This window comes from Oncorhynchus clarkii, chromosome 7 (assembly GCF_045791955.1).
Source record: "Oncorhynchus clarkii lewisi isolate Uvic-CL-2024 chromosome 7, UVic_Ocla_1.0, whole genome shotgun sequence".
Lineage (NCBI taxonomy): Eukaryota > Metazoa > Chordata > Actinopteri > Salmoniformes > Salmonidae > Oncorhynchus > Oncorhynchus clarkii.
In genome coordinates, this window is record NC_092153.1 from 49129881 (window position 1) to 49146753 (window position 16873).

Here is a 16873-nt window from a genome sequence, read left to right on the forward strand (position 1 = left end):
TGTAGGCACTTGAGATCGATGAAAGAGCGAGAGATGCAATGAACAGAGAGCGAGAGAGATACCGAGGAGAGTGAGAGTGGGGAGTTTGAGGTAGCTCTGTGACTTATGGAGCTGTTCCACCAGACAGCAGCATCCGTCTTAGGGCTAAAACAATACAGGCTCATATATACGTGCCTCCAGGCCTTCCATCTAGGTTTTATATCTCCCTATTCCCTATATATATGTATGCCTCCATAAATCACATAGTTCATAAGCAGTGTTGTTCCCTCATGTGGCCACTAGATGCCTCTGTTTGACCAGTAAACAGAGTGCCGAGTCCTCAGCTCTGCAAGGTGTTGCACGGCGTCAAAGACAGCTCCATGGCTCTGTAGTCTCCACGACAGAGGGGTTCATTACTGGTCATGTCAGAAAGCTGAAAACATCACTTCAATAATCAAACCCTGTTTTATTCACAGGGAAATCTTCCGGAGAGCTGCTTTATTTCTCCCAGAAGTCCCTCACCTGAACAGACGTCATTCCACCCATTGAAGACAGACTAGACAAAAGAACCAAATGCTGCCTACATTTCTATCATCAGCTTTATTATTAATAATAGTCCGAAGATGAATTCAACACACTGTCTAAACAAACAGCCTTGATATGTATGAGTACATTCACTGTTATTGTGGAATGATAAAGCAGGCTCATGAGAATAGCCTGTTATGAGTTGTGTGTGACTAAATTCATTAGTCATAAATAGCAGCAATGCGGTCATCCAATAATATCCTGATGAATAGCGGCTGTGGTTTGGCATTATTAAAGTGATTAGTCTCTCCCCCTGTACTGTCGCCTGGCTGGCTGGCTGAGCCAATGGAACCTGTTTGACCTCCACACACACATGGTGTCCTCTAGATAACACCCAGCTGTGGTGGGTCAGCCTGCACTGTCATTCAGCACGTGTGTGTGTGAGAGAGAGTGAGAGTGAGAGAAATAGAAAGACAAGAGAGAAAGGTGAATAGGGGACAGTGGGTAAGGGGGCATCGCTGTGATGAATGGCATAAGAGGATCTCTCCTTCATCCCTCCCAGGCCCCATAGCCCCTCATGACTCCACTCTGATAGCAACAAGATCTCACGATCTCACTTCAGTATTCAACGTTTGTCCAGAGGGTGGGGTGGGGTAAATGTCAAGACTGAACGATTAAATTTAGCGATTCATTCCGACTGGTTAACGTAAGGGTTAAGGTTTGGGATAGGGTTCAAATATATACAGTACTGTGCAAAAGTTAAGCAGGTGTGAAATAATGCTGTAAAGTAAGAATGCTTTAAAAAATAGACATGTTAACAGGTTATATTTATTAATTAACAAAATGCAAAGTGAGTGAACAGAAGAAAAATCTACATCAAATCAATATTTGGTCTGACCACCCTTTGGCTTCAAAACAGCATCAATTCTTCGAGGTACACTTGCACACAGTTTTGAAGGAACTCGGCAGGTAGGTTGGCCCAAACATCTTGGAGAACTTACCACAGTTCTTCTGTGGATTTAGGCAGCCTCAGTTTCTTCTCTCTCTTCATGTAATCCCCGGCAGACTCAATGATGTTGAGATCAGGGCTCTGTGGGGACCATACAGACACTTCCAGGACTCCTTGTTCTTCTTTACGCTGAAGATAGTTCTTAATGACTTTCGCTGTGTGTTTGGGGTCGTTGTCACGCTGCAGAATACCTTTGGGGCCAATCAGATGCCTCCCTGATGGTACTGCATGATGGATAAGTTTCTGCCTGTACTTCTCAGCATTGAGGAGACCATTCATTCTGAACAAATCCCCAACTCCATTTGCAGAAATGCAGCCCAAAAACTTGCAAGGAACCTCCACCATGCTTCACTGTTGCCTGTAGACACTCATTTGTGTACCGCTCTCCAGTCTTTCGGCGAACAAACTGCCTTCTGCTACAGCCAAATATTTAAACTTTTGACTCATCAGTCCAGAGCAGCTGCTGCCATTTTTCTGCACCCCAGTTCCTGTGTTTTCGTGCATAGTTGAGTCGCTTGGCCTTTTTTCCAAGTCGGAGGTATGGATTTTTGGCCGCAAATCTTCCATGAAGGCCACTTCTGATCAGACTTCTCTGGACAGTAGATGGGTGTACTAGGGTCCCACTGTTTTCTGACAATTCTGAGCTGATGGCATTGCTGGACATCTTCTGATTGCGAAGGGAAGTAAGCATGTGTCTTTAATCTGCTGCAGTAAGTTTCCTTGGCCGACCACTGTGTCTACGGTCCTCAACGTTGGCCGTTTCTTCTTCAAAAGAGCTTGGACATCTGGACATCTGGAAAGCCCGTCTGCCTTGACATTTCTGCCTGGGAGAGACCTTGCTGATGCAGTATAACTACCTTGTGTCTTGTTGCTGGGCTCAGTCTTGTCAGGGTGTATGACTTGACAGTAAACTGTCTTCAGCAACCTCACCTTGTTAGCTGAGTTTGGCTGTTCCTCACCCAGTTTGGCCGTTCCTCACCCAGTTTGGCTGTTCCTCACCCAGTTTGGCGGTTCCTCACCCAGTTTGGCTGTTCCTCACCCAGTTTGGCTGTTCCTCACCCAGTTTTATTCCTCCAACACAGCTGTTTCTGTTTCAGTTAATGATTGTGTTTCAACCTACATACTGAATTGATGATCATTGGCACCTGTATGGTATAATGGTTTACTCAGACACCTGACTATGTTCCTACAAAATCCCTGACTTTGTGCAAGTGTACCTACAAGAATTGATGCTGTTTTGAAGGCAAAGGGTGGTCACACCATATATGGATTTGAATTAGATTTGTCTACTGTTCACCCACTTTGCATTTAGTACATTGGTAAATATATTCTATTAGCATGTATTTTTGAAAGCATTCTTACTTTACAACATTTTTTCACACCTGCCTAAAACTTTTGCACAGTACTGTACCCAGCACTGGGATTGAACCTGCGATCCTCAGAGCTGTAGCTCACGGTTCAAGCACTTTCTCTATCCCCATCCTCAACACCCTAGCAAGCCGCAAGCCTACTAGGTGGTAATAGGCGCTCACGTTGACCCTAGTGGATGGTACTGAAGGCATCTCTTGACATCCTGGGGACCTGGAGAAACGTATAATACTGCAGTGGTCTGGTGTGACCTGGCTGCTGATATATGGGAGATGGCAGCAATAGTACAGCAGAGTGCACACTAAGTTATTTCAGAGCACCTAAATGAATTCTAATTGTGACCATTACTGAGATATTGGGCTCTCCAGGACCTGGTAATGTTTCCTGATTTCCCTTTTTCATAAGCAGCCATTCTACAGGCCAGCAGGCTGGATCCAGGTGAGAGAATAGAATAGCTCCTTGACCAGAGACTTCTAAGTAGTCACTCAGTTCTTCACTGGAGCAGGATATAGCATACCATTCCCCTTTGTGTTTCAAGGGCAGAGTAAAGAGTAAAGGAATTCCGACACACACACACACACACACACACACACACACACACACACACACACACACACACACACACACACACACACACAGGGGAAAGGTAGTGATGGCAAAGGGGACATCATTCTTTCATACTGGCTACCAAAGAGGAGAGGAGGTCTCTTAAGAGATGTGAGAAGCAGTTTAAAGGCGGAAGGTGATCTGTGGCCCTGCGCTTACCTGACCATGCTGGTAGATGAATGGCTAATATGAAGGAGTAAGAGGACAGTGAGAGAGCCAGCTACCTTACTGGAACTTCAAAGAGCTCACTTCAGGATGTATGTCACACAACTAAATAATTAGAACATTCCTGCGGGGTCAGAACTGTGTAATAGCTACAGGTAACTGCCAAAATAAAGGAAACACATCAGTAAATGAGGAATACAGAGTGTACTGAAAGCAGACACTTCCACGCAGGTGTGGTTCCTGAGTTTATTAAGCCCTTAACATCTCATCATGAAACAAAAATGCTCAGATGCCCATTATATGAGCTACCATGGCTAGAAGAAGAGATCTCAGTTACTTTGAAAGAGGGGTCAAATGAGCATAGTGGTTTTAATGTGTGTATGTGTGTGTGTGTGTGTGTGTGTGTGTGTGTGTGTGTGTCTCAGTCACCAGATCTCAACGAAATTGAACACTTATGGGAGATTCTGGAGCGGCGCCTGAGACAGTGTTTTCCACCAACATCAACAAACACCAAATGATGGAATTTCTCGTGAAAGAATGGTGTCTCATCCCTCCAGACACTTGTAGAATGTATGCCAAGGCACATTGAAGCTGTTAAAAAACTAACTCAGTGTGTTATGTCAGCTGACCTGCATTAAACCATGGCTTGCCATCCCTTTGCTTGTTGTCTCTTAAAATCCTAACTACTGTAGGGGGGTTGGGAATAGATCCAACACCAGACCCTCCATCCCCTTCTAAGCCCACTCCAAACCCTTGTGTTTGTGGAACAGATCAGTTCTGGGTTAATTCACCCCGGCTAATGCCACTGGAGCTCATTTCACCCCTTAGGCTTCAATTCCACGCCTCTATTCTTGGAAGGAACGACAGCCATCACACACTCTCCATCCCAATTATCATCCACCCCTCCATTCCATCACTCTCCGGGTCACAGCTCGCTGTGCCGCCAATCAATTTCCCACGCCCATAAATGGAAAAAAATAATTGTTTGATGGATGATAAAGAAAATCTTCTAAGCTTTTTTTCTGTGGATTAGTGAGTTATTGAAGAGCACATCAATTAATTCTAAATGAATTCTAATTGTGATAATTACTGAGATATTGGGCTCTCCAGGACCTGGTAATGTTTCCTGATTTCCCTTTAACATTAGCAGCCATTCTACAGGCCAGCAGGCTGGATCCAGGTGAGATAATAGAATAGCTCCTTGACCAGAGACTTCTAAGTAGTCACTCAGTTCTTCACTGGAGCAGTTCACACAGAGGCTTGCGAAAGTATTAACAACCCTTGGCATGTTTCTTATTTTGTTGCCTTACAACTTGGAATTAAAATTGATTTTTTGGGAGGTTTGTATCATTTGATTTACACAACATGCCTACCACTTTGAAGATGCAAAATATGTTTTATTGTGAAACAAACAAGAAATATGACAAAAAAACAGAAAACTTGAGCGTGCGTAACTATTCACCCCCCCAAAGTCAATACTTTGTAGGGCCACCTATTGCAGCAATTACAGCTGCCAGTATCTTGGGGTATGTCTCTATAAGCTTGGCACATCTAGCCCATTCTTTAAGGCAAAACTGCTCCAGCTCCTTCAAGTTGGATGGGTTTGGTTGGTGTACAGCAATCTTTAAGTCATACCACAGATTCTCAATTGGATTGAGGTCTGGGCTTTGACTAGGCCATTCCAAGACATTTAAATGGTTCCCCTTAAACCACTCAAGGGTTGCTTTAGCTATATGCTTAGGGTCATTGTCCTGCTGGAAGGTGTACCTCCATCCCAGTCTCAATTCTCTGGAAGACTGAAACAGGTTTCCCTCAAGAATTTGCACCATCCATCATTCCTTCAATTCTGATCAGTTTCCCAGTCAATGCAGATGAATGACATCCCCACAGCTGTTCTCTGGGTGATGAGCGGTGTTGGGTTTGCGCCAGAAATAGAGTTTTCATTGATGGCCAAAAAGCTCAATTGTAGTCTCATCTGACCGGAGTACCTTCTTCCATATGTTTGTGGAGTCTCCCACATGAACACCAAACATGTTTGCAATTTTTCTTCTTTAAGCCCATTTAAAATGGGTTTTTTCTATCCACTCTTCCGTAAAGCCCAGCTCTGTGGAGTGTACGGCTTAAAGTGGTCCTATGGACAGATACTCCAATCTCCGCTGTGGAGTTTTGCAGCTCCTTCAGGGTTGTCTTTGGTCTCTTTGTTGGCTCTCTGATTAATGCCTTCATTGCCTGGTCCGTGAGTTTTGGTGGGCGGCCCTCTCTTGGCAGGTTTGTTGTGGTGACATATTCTTTCCATTTTTTAATAATGGATTTAATGGTGCGCCGTGGGATGTTCAAAGTTTCTGACATTTTTTAATAATCTAACCCTGATCTGTACTTTTCCACAACTTTGTCCCTGACCTGTTTGGAGAGCTCCTTGGTCTTCATGGTGCCGCTTGCTTGGTGGTGCCCCTTGCTTAGTGGTGTTGCAGACTCTGGGGCCTTTCAGAACAGGTGTACAGTTGAAGTCAGAAGTTTACAAACACTTAGGTTGGAGTCATTAAAACTCGTTTTTCAACAACTCCACACATTTCTTGTTAACAAACTATAGTTTTGGCAAGTTAGGTCAATTTAAAAGCAATGCTACCAAATACTAATTGAGTGTATGTAAACTTCTGACCCACTGGGAATGTGATGAAAGAAATAAAAGCTGAAATAAATCATTCTCTCTACTATTATTCTGACATTTCACATTCTTAAAATAAAGTGGTGATCCTAACTGGCCTAAGACAGGGAATGTTTACTTAAATGTCAGGAATTGTGAAAAACTGAGTTTAAATGTATTTGGCTAAGGTGTTTGTAAACTTCCAACTTCAAGTGTATATATAATGAGATCATGTGACAGATCATGTGACACTTAGATTGCACACAGACTTTATTTAACTAATTATGTGACTGAAGGTAATTGGTTGCACCAGATCTTATTTAGGGGCTTCATAGCAAAGGGGGTGAATACATATGCACTTTTCCTTTTTCTAAATGTATTTTTTATTTGAAAGTAATTTTTTTCATTTCACTTCACCAATTTGGACTATTTGGTGTATGTCCATTACATGAAATCCAAATAAAAATCAATTTAAATTACAGGTTGTAATGCAACAAAATATGAAAAACGCCAAGGGGGATGAATACTTTTGCAAGGAATAGTTTTGAAAAGCCAACTGACATTTACTCCTGACCTGTTGCACCCTCGACAACCACTGTGATTATTATTATTTGACCCTGCTGGTCATCTATGAACATTTGAACATCTTGGCCATGTTCTGATATAATCGCCAGCCGGCACAGCCAGAAGATGGCCACCCCTCATAGCCTGGGTCCTCTCTAGGTTTCTTCCTAGTTTTTCCTAGACACCGCGCTTCTACACCTGCATTGCTTGCTGTTTGGGATTTTAGGCTGGGTTTCTGTACAGCACTTTGAGATATCAGCTGATGTAAGAAGCGCTTTATAAATCAATTTGATTTGATTTGCAAGGCACTGTTGCATACCATTCCCCTTTGTGTTTCAAGGGCAGAGGGGATGGAGCAAAGGATGCACACACACACACGCACACACATGTACACACACACACACGCACGCACGCACACACACACACACACACACACACACACACACACACACACACACACACACACACACACACACACACACACACACACACACACACACACACACACACACACACACACACACACACTTGCACTTAAAAACATAGAGCAAAATTCATTTTCAGCCTGATCGCTTTCACAGAGGTGAGAGGCACACGGGTCCGGCAACACATCGAGCTGGAGGTAGAGAAAGGCTGCAGTCTGGTCTTCATTTGATGGAATTGTGTCATTTGTCAGTTGTGACACACAATGAGCTATGAGGAAGAGTGCTGGATTGGAACGTTCCCTTTCTACTGGGCTCCTTGAGGAAGCATGATGCTAGCACATTGTGATTGTGCTTTCCTTGTGTCGTACAGTTTTGGAAGCACTGAAGCGCACGCGCACATGCACACACACGCACGCACGCACGCACGCACACACACACACACACACACACACACACACACACTAACACATTGTGTGTAATGCAGCAGGGGCTGTGGAGTAGAGTGAATAGGTGGCATATGGCAGGTCCCTCTACAGGCCCACCGTTAGTCTGCCTGTCTTCACTCTGCTCCCCTCCTCTCTTCTCCTCTCCTGTTCTGTTCATTTCTCCCCTCAGCCTGACGGATGCGCCCCCAGAAAATGTGCACAACAGCAGCTTTCAAGGACACACTTCTTATTGTCTGTGTACATTACAGTAATGTGCGTAGGTGCATGTACAGTGTTTGTGTGTGTGTTGGGGGAATGTATGTGTGTGTGTCTTCATTTTCTATATTGACATTAAAACTAAACGATGGGGACGGCAAGCAGCCAGAATGGTGTGGTCATGCAGCTCGGACAGATGCTAGCTGACTGTGTGAGAGGGTCGCAGGAGACGTCAAAGTGTGGTAACCACACTCCGTGCTGTGTAGGGAGACATGTTGTACTGGAACCAGTAATGAGCCAGTAAAAGACTGGCCACTCGTGGGCCTCCCAGTACCGTATGGTAGGGGAGAAACACTCCTCGTTTGTCCCAAACTAGCAGAGAACATTCCAGAATGGCAGAGTCAGGATATGTTGGATTGTACCTCAGGGATTCTGAGGCATTCACATTTTGGTATGAGCAAGCGTTCACTGGAGAGCAACAATGTGCTCCTATCTTTGAATACAATTTTACTCAAAAGTCTCCTTAAATGTCTAAAAATGAACACTTTTATGCTATTCACCTTGGTGTTACTTTGAATAAGAAGCATGTGGATTGGACTGTAACCACGATGGGCAGTATCAAATCATGTGTGTGGTCTTGCCTTACCTTTGGATGCCTCCGTTCCGTACGGGTTGCCCAAGCTGTCCATCAGGTCAGGTAGCCAGGCATCTCTGACTGCGGACTTGAAGACGTCGCGGTTGTCGAGGCTTTGGATTGGCCGGAAGTTGCTCCTCAGGTACTCCACAGACTTCACATGGTCCTGCTGCTCTGTGGTAAAGATGGAGTAGAACGCCTCCAGCTAAAATAAAGAAAGAAAGAGAGAGGTAGAGAAAGAGAAAGAGATAGAGAAAGAGAGCGGTAGAGAAAGAGAGAGGTAGAGAGAGAGAGAGGTAGAGAAAGAGAGAGGTAGAGAAAGAGAAAGAGACAGAGAAAGAGAGCGGTAGAGAAAGAGAGCGGTAGAGAAAGAGAGAGGTAGAGAAAGAGAGAGGTAGAGAAAGAGAGAGATAGAGAAAGAGAGAGATAGAGAGAGGAAGACGGAAAAACACACACCTTAAGGAGGAGAGAAATGACCATAATACATGTTGAGGATATTGAAACCTCTGACATCATGTGAACTGGAAAATTGAATTCATGAGCTGATTTGTTTTGTTCATGGCATCTTTCAAGTAGCCAATGCCCAGTGAGATCCTATTTTCCTTTGCCCATACATGTGTAATGCTGTAATCTTGTTCCTAGCTGAGAGTCTAAGAGGCGTGAAGGGCCAAGCTAGCCCAGCCTAATCAGGGGAATAGCGTTCATGAAGCAAACAGAAAAACATGAACAGCTGTCCCCCTCCTCTCCTCTCCTCAGCCCAGAGAAGAACAACCACCACCACAGAATAACCACTATCTGACCAGGAGCAGGGACCCAGGAAATAATCACAATATTCTGCCGAGCGGTTTAAGAGCTGCTTAAGATGATGAGTGCAAAGTCTGTCCGTCAACATCATGATGACACGCTAACGGCTACAGAAACAACATGAGCTGAGACTGATCATGTGAAAAACACACAGTCGATTTCGAGTGAAAAAAAAGCGGATAGAGAAAGAGAGATGTAGGGAGGGAGGGTCTCATTTCCTCAGTGTGTGATTTGGTCAGGGAGTGGGAGTGAGGTTGTGGGATAAACAAGCAGTCGGTATGGTTACAGAGAGGGGGTTGGAACACTTCCCTGTCTGCTCGGCTCTGTGTGTGTTTACTAAGCAGACTGAGACTGGAGACCGAGGGAATACTCAGCTCAATGACTACCCCCTTCAGTGGCTGTGGAGGGTGTGTGTGTGTGTGTGTGTGTGTGTGTGTGTGTGTGTGTGTGTGTGTGTGTGTGTGTGTGTGCGCGCACCACAGATTTCTCTCATTTGACACTATAGGGAAGATGTATTCCAGCAGAATAGTAACGTATCTTCCATTCTTTAACAGGCCACATGTGATGTCCCTTAGACTGATCCCTTCTATAGGCTGCATTGGCCATCATGGCTGATCTGCTAAACATCAGTAACCTCCAGCCCTGGCACAGACAGCACAGGCTCAAGCCAGGCCGTGTCGAAGCAATACGCTGCTCTCCACCAAATCTCTTAATCAGACTAGAATCTGCTAATCCCTAATATGGCAACACCCTCCTGAAAAAGCAGCTTATTCGGGTTGAAATCTCTTCCAGGCCTGCCAGAGGATTTCTGTCTTTGTGTGGAAATGACAGTGCGATTGGAGACTAATCCTTCCAGGAGTGACGCCGCACACACACACACACACACACACACACACACACACACACACACACACACACACACACACACACACACACACACACACACACACACACACACACACACACTTCTGTGACTAGTGAGGAAGGCATCTGTGATGGGGAGAGCAGAGGGTTAAGTGGCCTGGCGTGGCACACACTCACACACACTCACACACACACACACTCACACAGTCCAGATGTTACAAGTGGAAGCATTTTAGGCGGAGCTGTCGCTATGGAATAGCTGAGCATCGATCTGCTTTAAAAGCCACCCTTAAGCTACATCTGTCACTCCCAATGACCTACTTCCACCACTGATCAAGAACAAAAGACTGAGATGGAGGGAGAGAGAGAGGGAGAGAGATGAAGACATAGACAGACAGGGGAGAGGGAGGGCACTGTCTTCTTTCCATGTTCTTTCATCTTGGCCAATGATGTTTTCTTCAAACCTCAGGACAGGGAAGGTGGTAACAATAGACTTCAAAGCCGAGTTGAATCAAATAAAAAAGATTGACTAATGGTCACGGGTAAACATCCGGAGGATAGAGGATGGAGGATAGGAACGGTAATGATAAAGGATCAAAGTGACAGGAAGGAAGGACATGCTGCCTGGATGGATAGAGCCCCTGTCCTATTCATCAACACGACTCAAACATCTCCCTGATTCTTCATCACCTCTGATGTGTCGATCCGGGTAGCTAGCTAGGTCTCCGCCTCTCAGGAGAGTCTAAAAAAATACTTCTTATACCAGGAAGCTCTGTAAAGGTGCTGTGAAAACCCCCATTGTATATTCCATATATATCCCAGAACATTATTCATTGTTGACTGGATCTCAGGCAAAATCAAATAATCCGAAAGGTCAGGCTCAGAGTTCCTCCATGCTGCTTTTCATCTTCTCTACTCTGCCTCTCTGCTCTCTTCTAATTCAGAGGATGACAACAGACAAATCCCCTCTACTCTGCTACGAGACACCTGCTGTCTTCTGGTGAAGAAGCACCATTCACCTTGAGCTCCCATAAACACCCTATTGTAAAACATGTCTGTCATTTATCATTGTATTCAAGAGTAAAATAACATTTGCTCATTTTAAATGATCCTTCTACATAATATTGGAAATGTCCCCCATTAGAAACTGTGTTCATTTTACAGTAGGTTATAACAGCGAAGGTGTGCCTATCTTCTTCTGGCTGTGTGAATAACCGTTTCCTTTTTAGCTGTATACAGACAGTGGATGTCATGCTGGTTTTAAACAGGTTTTAAGTGTATGTGATAGTCTTGTTGCCGTACTGTGCATGCAGCTGCTGTGGCCGCCCACCTTTCTGCTAGCTATTGAGGGTGCATAGACCTATGTACCAGTGTGCCATTTTGCATTCCGCAGTAGGTTATGCTGTTGCTTATGGGTGGTTTGTCTTCAGCTGAGCTCTATGTCGCAGCTCTATGAAGCAGCCAGTATGTGATTTAGCCAGCCAGTATGTGATTTAGCCAGCCAGTATGTGATTTAGCCAGACAGTGTGTAAGGGGAATATGAAGCTGACTAGCGGTGAGCTAGTGATATTCAATTGGTACAAAGCTTTATGTATGAGTGACCTATCTCTGCGTGGGCCCAGAGCCAGCACCTCTCCTCCACAGCTTTTGAGCTGTCTGGTCCTTGACTAAGCTTTGGCAGATAAACACGGTCTGCCACCGAGCACGCTCACAGGGGGCAACGCTCGACCACCCCTCAACACCACAGCCCACACATTCCCTCTCTTTTCCTCCTCTTCCTCTGCTTCTTTCTCTCTTTACCTCTCCATCTCTAGCCATCTCTCCTTTTCTCTCCTCTCTTCATTCTCCCAATATCTATTTCTCTCCCTTTCCCTCTTCCTCTCCTGCTGTGTCCCCTTATATAAAGCCAATACTTCTTCCACATTTGGCTTCTTCCAGCCGCACTCTTAAGTAAACTCATTTGGCCTCATTAGAATGTAAGTTTGACAAATGTTCCCTGGACTGTTGGGGAGGAGAGAAGGACCCAGCGAGGCCAGGAACTGCACCATCCCATTACTAGCCATGTTTGTCTCAACCCAGTCACAAATACAAACATCACACATTAGGTATGTGAGAAAATTACAGCTCCCGGAAGAAGGAGGCCATTAGTCAGAGGAAAGAAGTCAGTGTGTTGTGTGTGTGTGTGTGTGTGAGAGAGAGAGAGAGAGAGAGAGAGAGAGAGAGAGAGAGAGAGAGAGAGAGAGAGAGAGAGAGAGAGAGCGAGAGAATGAGAGAGAGAGAGAATGAGAGAGAGAGAGAGAGAGCGAGAGAATGAGAGAGAGAGAGAGAGAGAGAGAGAGAGAGGGAGAGAGTAAGAGAGAGAGAGAGAGAGAGAGAGAGAGAGAGAGAGAGAGAGAGAGAGGGAGAGAGAGAGAGAGAAAGAGAGAAAGAGAGAGAGAGATTTGGCCCTACACAGAGAGTACACAGCGGCAGAATACCTGACCACTGTGACTGACCCAAAATTAAGGAATGCTTTGACTATGTACAGACTCAGTGAGCATAGCCTTGCTATTGAGAAAGGCCGCCGTTGGCAGACATGGCTCTCAAGAGAAGACAGGCTATGTGCTCACTGCCCACAAAATGAGGTGGAAACTGAGCTGCACTTCCTAACCTCCTGCTCAATGTATGACCATATTAGAGAGACATATTTCCCTCAGATTACACAGATCCACAAAGAATTCGAAAACAAATCCAATTTTGATAAACTCCCATATCTACTGAATTCCACAGTGTGCCATCACAGCAGCAAGATTTGTGACCTGTTGCCACGAGAAAAGGGCAACCAGTGAAGAACAAACACCATTGTAAATACAACCCATATTTATGCTTATTTATTTTATCTTGTGTCCTTTAACCATTTGAACATTGTTAAAACACTGTATATATATAATATGACATTTGTAATGTCTTTATTGTTTTGAAACTTCTGTATGTGTAACCTCACTTGCTTTGGCAATGTTAACACGTTTCCCATGCCAATAAAGCCCTTGAATTGAATTGAATAGAGAGAGAGAGAGAGAGAGAGAGAGAGAGAGAGAGTGTGTGAGAGAGTGAGAGAGAGAGAGAGAGAGAGAGAGAGAGAGAGAGAGAGAGAGAGAGAGAGAGTGTGAGCGAGTGAGAGAGAGAGAGAGAGAGAGAGTGTGAGAGAGTGAGAGAGAGAGAGAGAGAGAGAGAGAGAGAGAGAGAGAGAGAGAGCGAGAGAGAAAGGAAGTGACTCACCTGTTTGTAGGAGAGGAACACAGGTCTGTTGAAGACGATCCACTCTACCACCTTGCTGCAGGGTGGGGTGGTGAGAGAGCCTGTGTAGCGATAGTAACCGCCCAACGATGACGGCAACAGATCCCTCAGAACAAAGGGCTCCAGGAAGGTTTCTTTCTCTGTGGGAGAACAAGCACAGTGACACAAGGAATCAGTATTGACCATTCAGTCACATCACATACAGACACTATAAACATGTAGTATATATCTATACTACGATGCTTGTGAATGAGAAAATATAATTTTTGATTGGAATAAACAGGTTCATGGGGATTTAGGTATAACCCTCTAGTACTGATGTAAGTCGTCTAGTTTGGCTGCTGTGTGTAACCACTGAATCTGGCCCCAGTGTCCCAGACTACATCAGAACCCAATGGAAGACTCAAGATTGACACAAAAATACGCCTCTTATAGCTGATCGATCCCACTGAGGACAATCCGCCCATTTCCTTCCAAAATCCTTTTGCGATGGCAATGCTTACCAGTCAAAGACAACGATGGCATCCACACTTTGCCTAGGATAGAGATAAAGAGAGAGGCAAACCTCTTGTGCCATAACTTTTCATGACCAACAATGAGGAGTCTACCCCCAACCCCTCTAAAATAGAGATAACAATGTAAATAACCTCCAAAGATGTGGAGAGGAAACAAAACAAAATGGCTGTATGAATCCTCCTGGCCCACATTTTCAATACATAACTAAACTGGGAATCCTATTGAGCAGGGGTGAAAAAGGGGCTTAGCGTGGTAGCAACGCACCACGAAGCCGCATCAGATTGGACGTGAATGGGAGAGCTGGGGGATTAAAGCCACTGCTGGAGAATAGAGGACAGAGAGAAGCAGGCACAGTAGCAGGGAAGGCACTATACTACTGCTTCTACCACAGCTGTACCACTAGCTAGGTTCACATGCTGTACTGTAGTCTACTGTACACTAAGCTATTTCAGCCTTTATAAATTCATTTCCAATCAGGGTTGGAGAGTGCAGAGTCAGTGGAGACTTCAAAGCCACTGTGAGACGCTGAATTAATGGACTTGTAATGCCAGTGAGGAGCGGGGAGTTCATTTCAGCGCTGTCACAGGAGACCACTGAGAAAGAACGGTTCACTGAGCTAACACTGAGCTAACACTGAGCTAACACTGAGCTAACACTGGACAATGTACATATACTGTACATACAGTACATGCAAGAGAGTACAACGACGTACAGGGTTAGGGGAGTACAATATGTCACCTCATCAGCCCCCCTCTCCTTTACGTCCATCATATCCAGCATTAAGACACCACTGTATCATACAGCTGGGATGTATTTATTAGTAGATACTTGAATCACTCCTAAATCTTCATATTATGCCCCAGTACTTTTTCACAGCTCAAATTCCCACGTCTTCAGACAGACAAAAGTCTGTGGCTTACGGCATATTTCAAATCAAATCAAATTGTATTGGTCACATACACATGGTTAGCAGATGTTAATGCGAGTGTAACGAAATGCTTGTGCTTTTAGTTCCAACAGTGCAGAAATATCTAACAAGTAATCTAACAAATTCACAACGACTACCTTATACACACAAATGTAAAGGGATGAATATGTACATATAAATAAATGGATGAGCGATGGCCATGCGGCATAGGCAAGATGCAGTAGATGGTATAGAATACAGTATATACATGAGATGAGTAATGTAGGATATGTAAACATTAATAAAAGGCGTTATTTAAAGTGACGAGTGATACCTTTATTAAATCCATTACTACATTGAGTCTGTATGTTGGCAGCAGTCACTCTATGTTGGTGATGGCTGATGTCTGATGGCCTGGAGATTGTTTTTCAGTCTCTCGATCCCAGCTTTGCTGCACCTGTTCTGACCTAAACTTCTGTATGATAGCGGGGTGAACAGGCAGTGGCTCGGGTGGTTGTTGTCCTTGATGATCGTTTTGGCCTTCCTGTGACATGTAGGGGTCCTGGAGGGCAGGTAGTTTGCCCCCAGTGATGCGTTGTGCAGACCTCACTACCCTCTGGAGAGCTTGCGGTTGTGGGCGGAGCAGCTGCCGTACCAGGCGGTGATACAGCCCGACAGGATGCTCTAGATTGTGCATCTGTAAAAGTTTGTGAGTGTTTTAGGTGACAAGCCAAATTCCTTCAGCCTCCTGAGGTTGAAGAGGAGCTGTTGCACCACCTTCTTCACCAGGCTGTCTGTGTGGGTGGACCATTTCGGTTTGTCCGTGATGTGTACGCCGAGGAACTTAACTTTCCACCTTCTCCACTACTGTCCTGTCAATGTGGATGGGGGGATGCTCCCTCTGCTGTTTCCTGAAGTCCACGATCATCTCCTTTGTTTTGTTGACATTGAGTGACAGGTTATTGTCCTGACACCACCCTCCAAGGGCCCTCACCTCCTCCCTGTAGGACGTCTCGTCGTTGTTGGTAATCAAGCCTACCACTGTAGTGTCGTCTGCAAACGTGATGATTGAGTTGGAGGCGCGCATGGCCACGCAGTCATGGGTGAACAGGGCCTATGATTTGCATGTGTAGATGGGCACCCACTGTACTGAGTGTACCTTACAGAGTCTCCTGCACTCATCGCGTTTATTCAAATATGAAATGAATGAACAAAGGATTTTCATCGTTCCGGTAAGATTAAAGCCGGACAAAGCCTTGGGCGTCATTTAATGTACATGCATGTGTTGACTGGCCCCAGCTTAAATCCACTCGCAACATCTATCTCCTGCACAAGAGATATCTGAGCTGTAAACTACACACAGACACATACACATGCATGGTCTCACACAAGCACACACACACAGATACTCAGAACTGTGTCTGTAAGCACTTGGCGTCTCCTGATATGTGTCCTGAGGACGTGTCTTTGCGCCTAGATTCTGTACCGGCCCTTGACGTATAATTAAATATTAAGACTAAGTAACCTAATGGATGATTACTTGAGCAGACAGATTTCCTGTTCCACAGGCCCTGTGCTTAAAATAGCAGCAGAATGAGCTCCGTCGCCGCCACATTCATAATACAATTAAAAGGCCTTCCTTTGAGCCACAGGAAACACACAGAGCCATTGAAAACAGTGGATGGCTTCACAACGTTCTCACAACAAATCTTCCTCTGACACTTCTAACAAGTGTTTGTTTGTGCGTCTACGTGTGGATGGATCCCAGGGAACGGGATAGGATGTGTTGCAGTGTTAGGATTTATTTCAGCAGCGGTGGCAACGATTGTGAGAAAGGTTGGTCGGGGGGGGGGGGGGGGGGGGTGACCTTCTCACCCCACTTCTCAAAATTAAATGATGTTCTCTTCTTTTGTTTCATTTTATCTCTTGAACCCAATGACATAACC

General features: G+C 45.0%; 1 protein-coding gene across 1 annotated transcript in view; it reads right to left on the bottom strand.

Annotated features, from left to right (window-relative positions):
* The window catches only part of LOC139413419 (receptor-type tyrosine-protein phosphatase gamma-like), a 290925-nt gene that overhangs the window by 28699 nt on the left and 245353 nt on the right, over window positions 1-16873 (bottom strand). Inside the window, exons 7-8 of the mRNA XM_071160778.1 lie at window positions 13487-13644; window positions 8573-8765 (exon numbers count right to left, since the gene is read on the bottom strand). Of these exons, the coding sequence (XP_071016879.1) occupies window positions 8573-8765; window positions 13487-13644 (351 nt within the window). The remainder of the gene's footprint in view (window positions 1-8572; window positions 8766-13486; window positions 13645-16873) is intronic.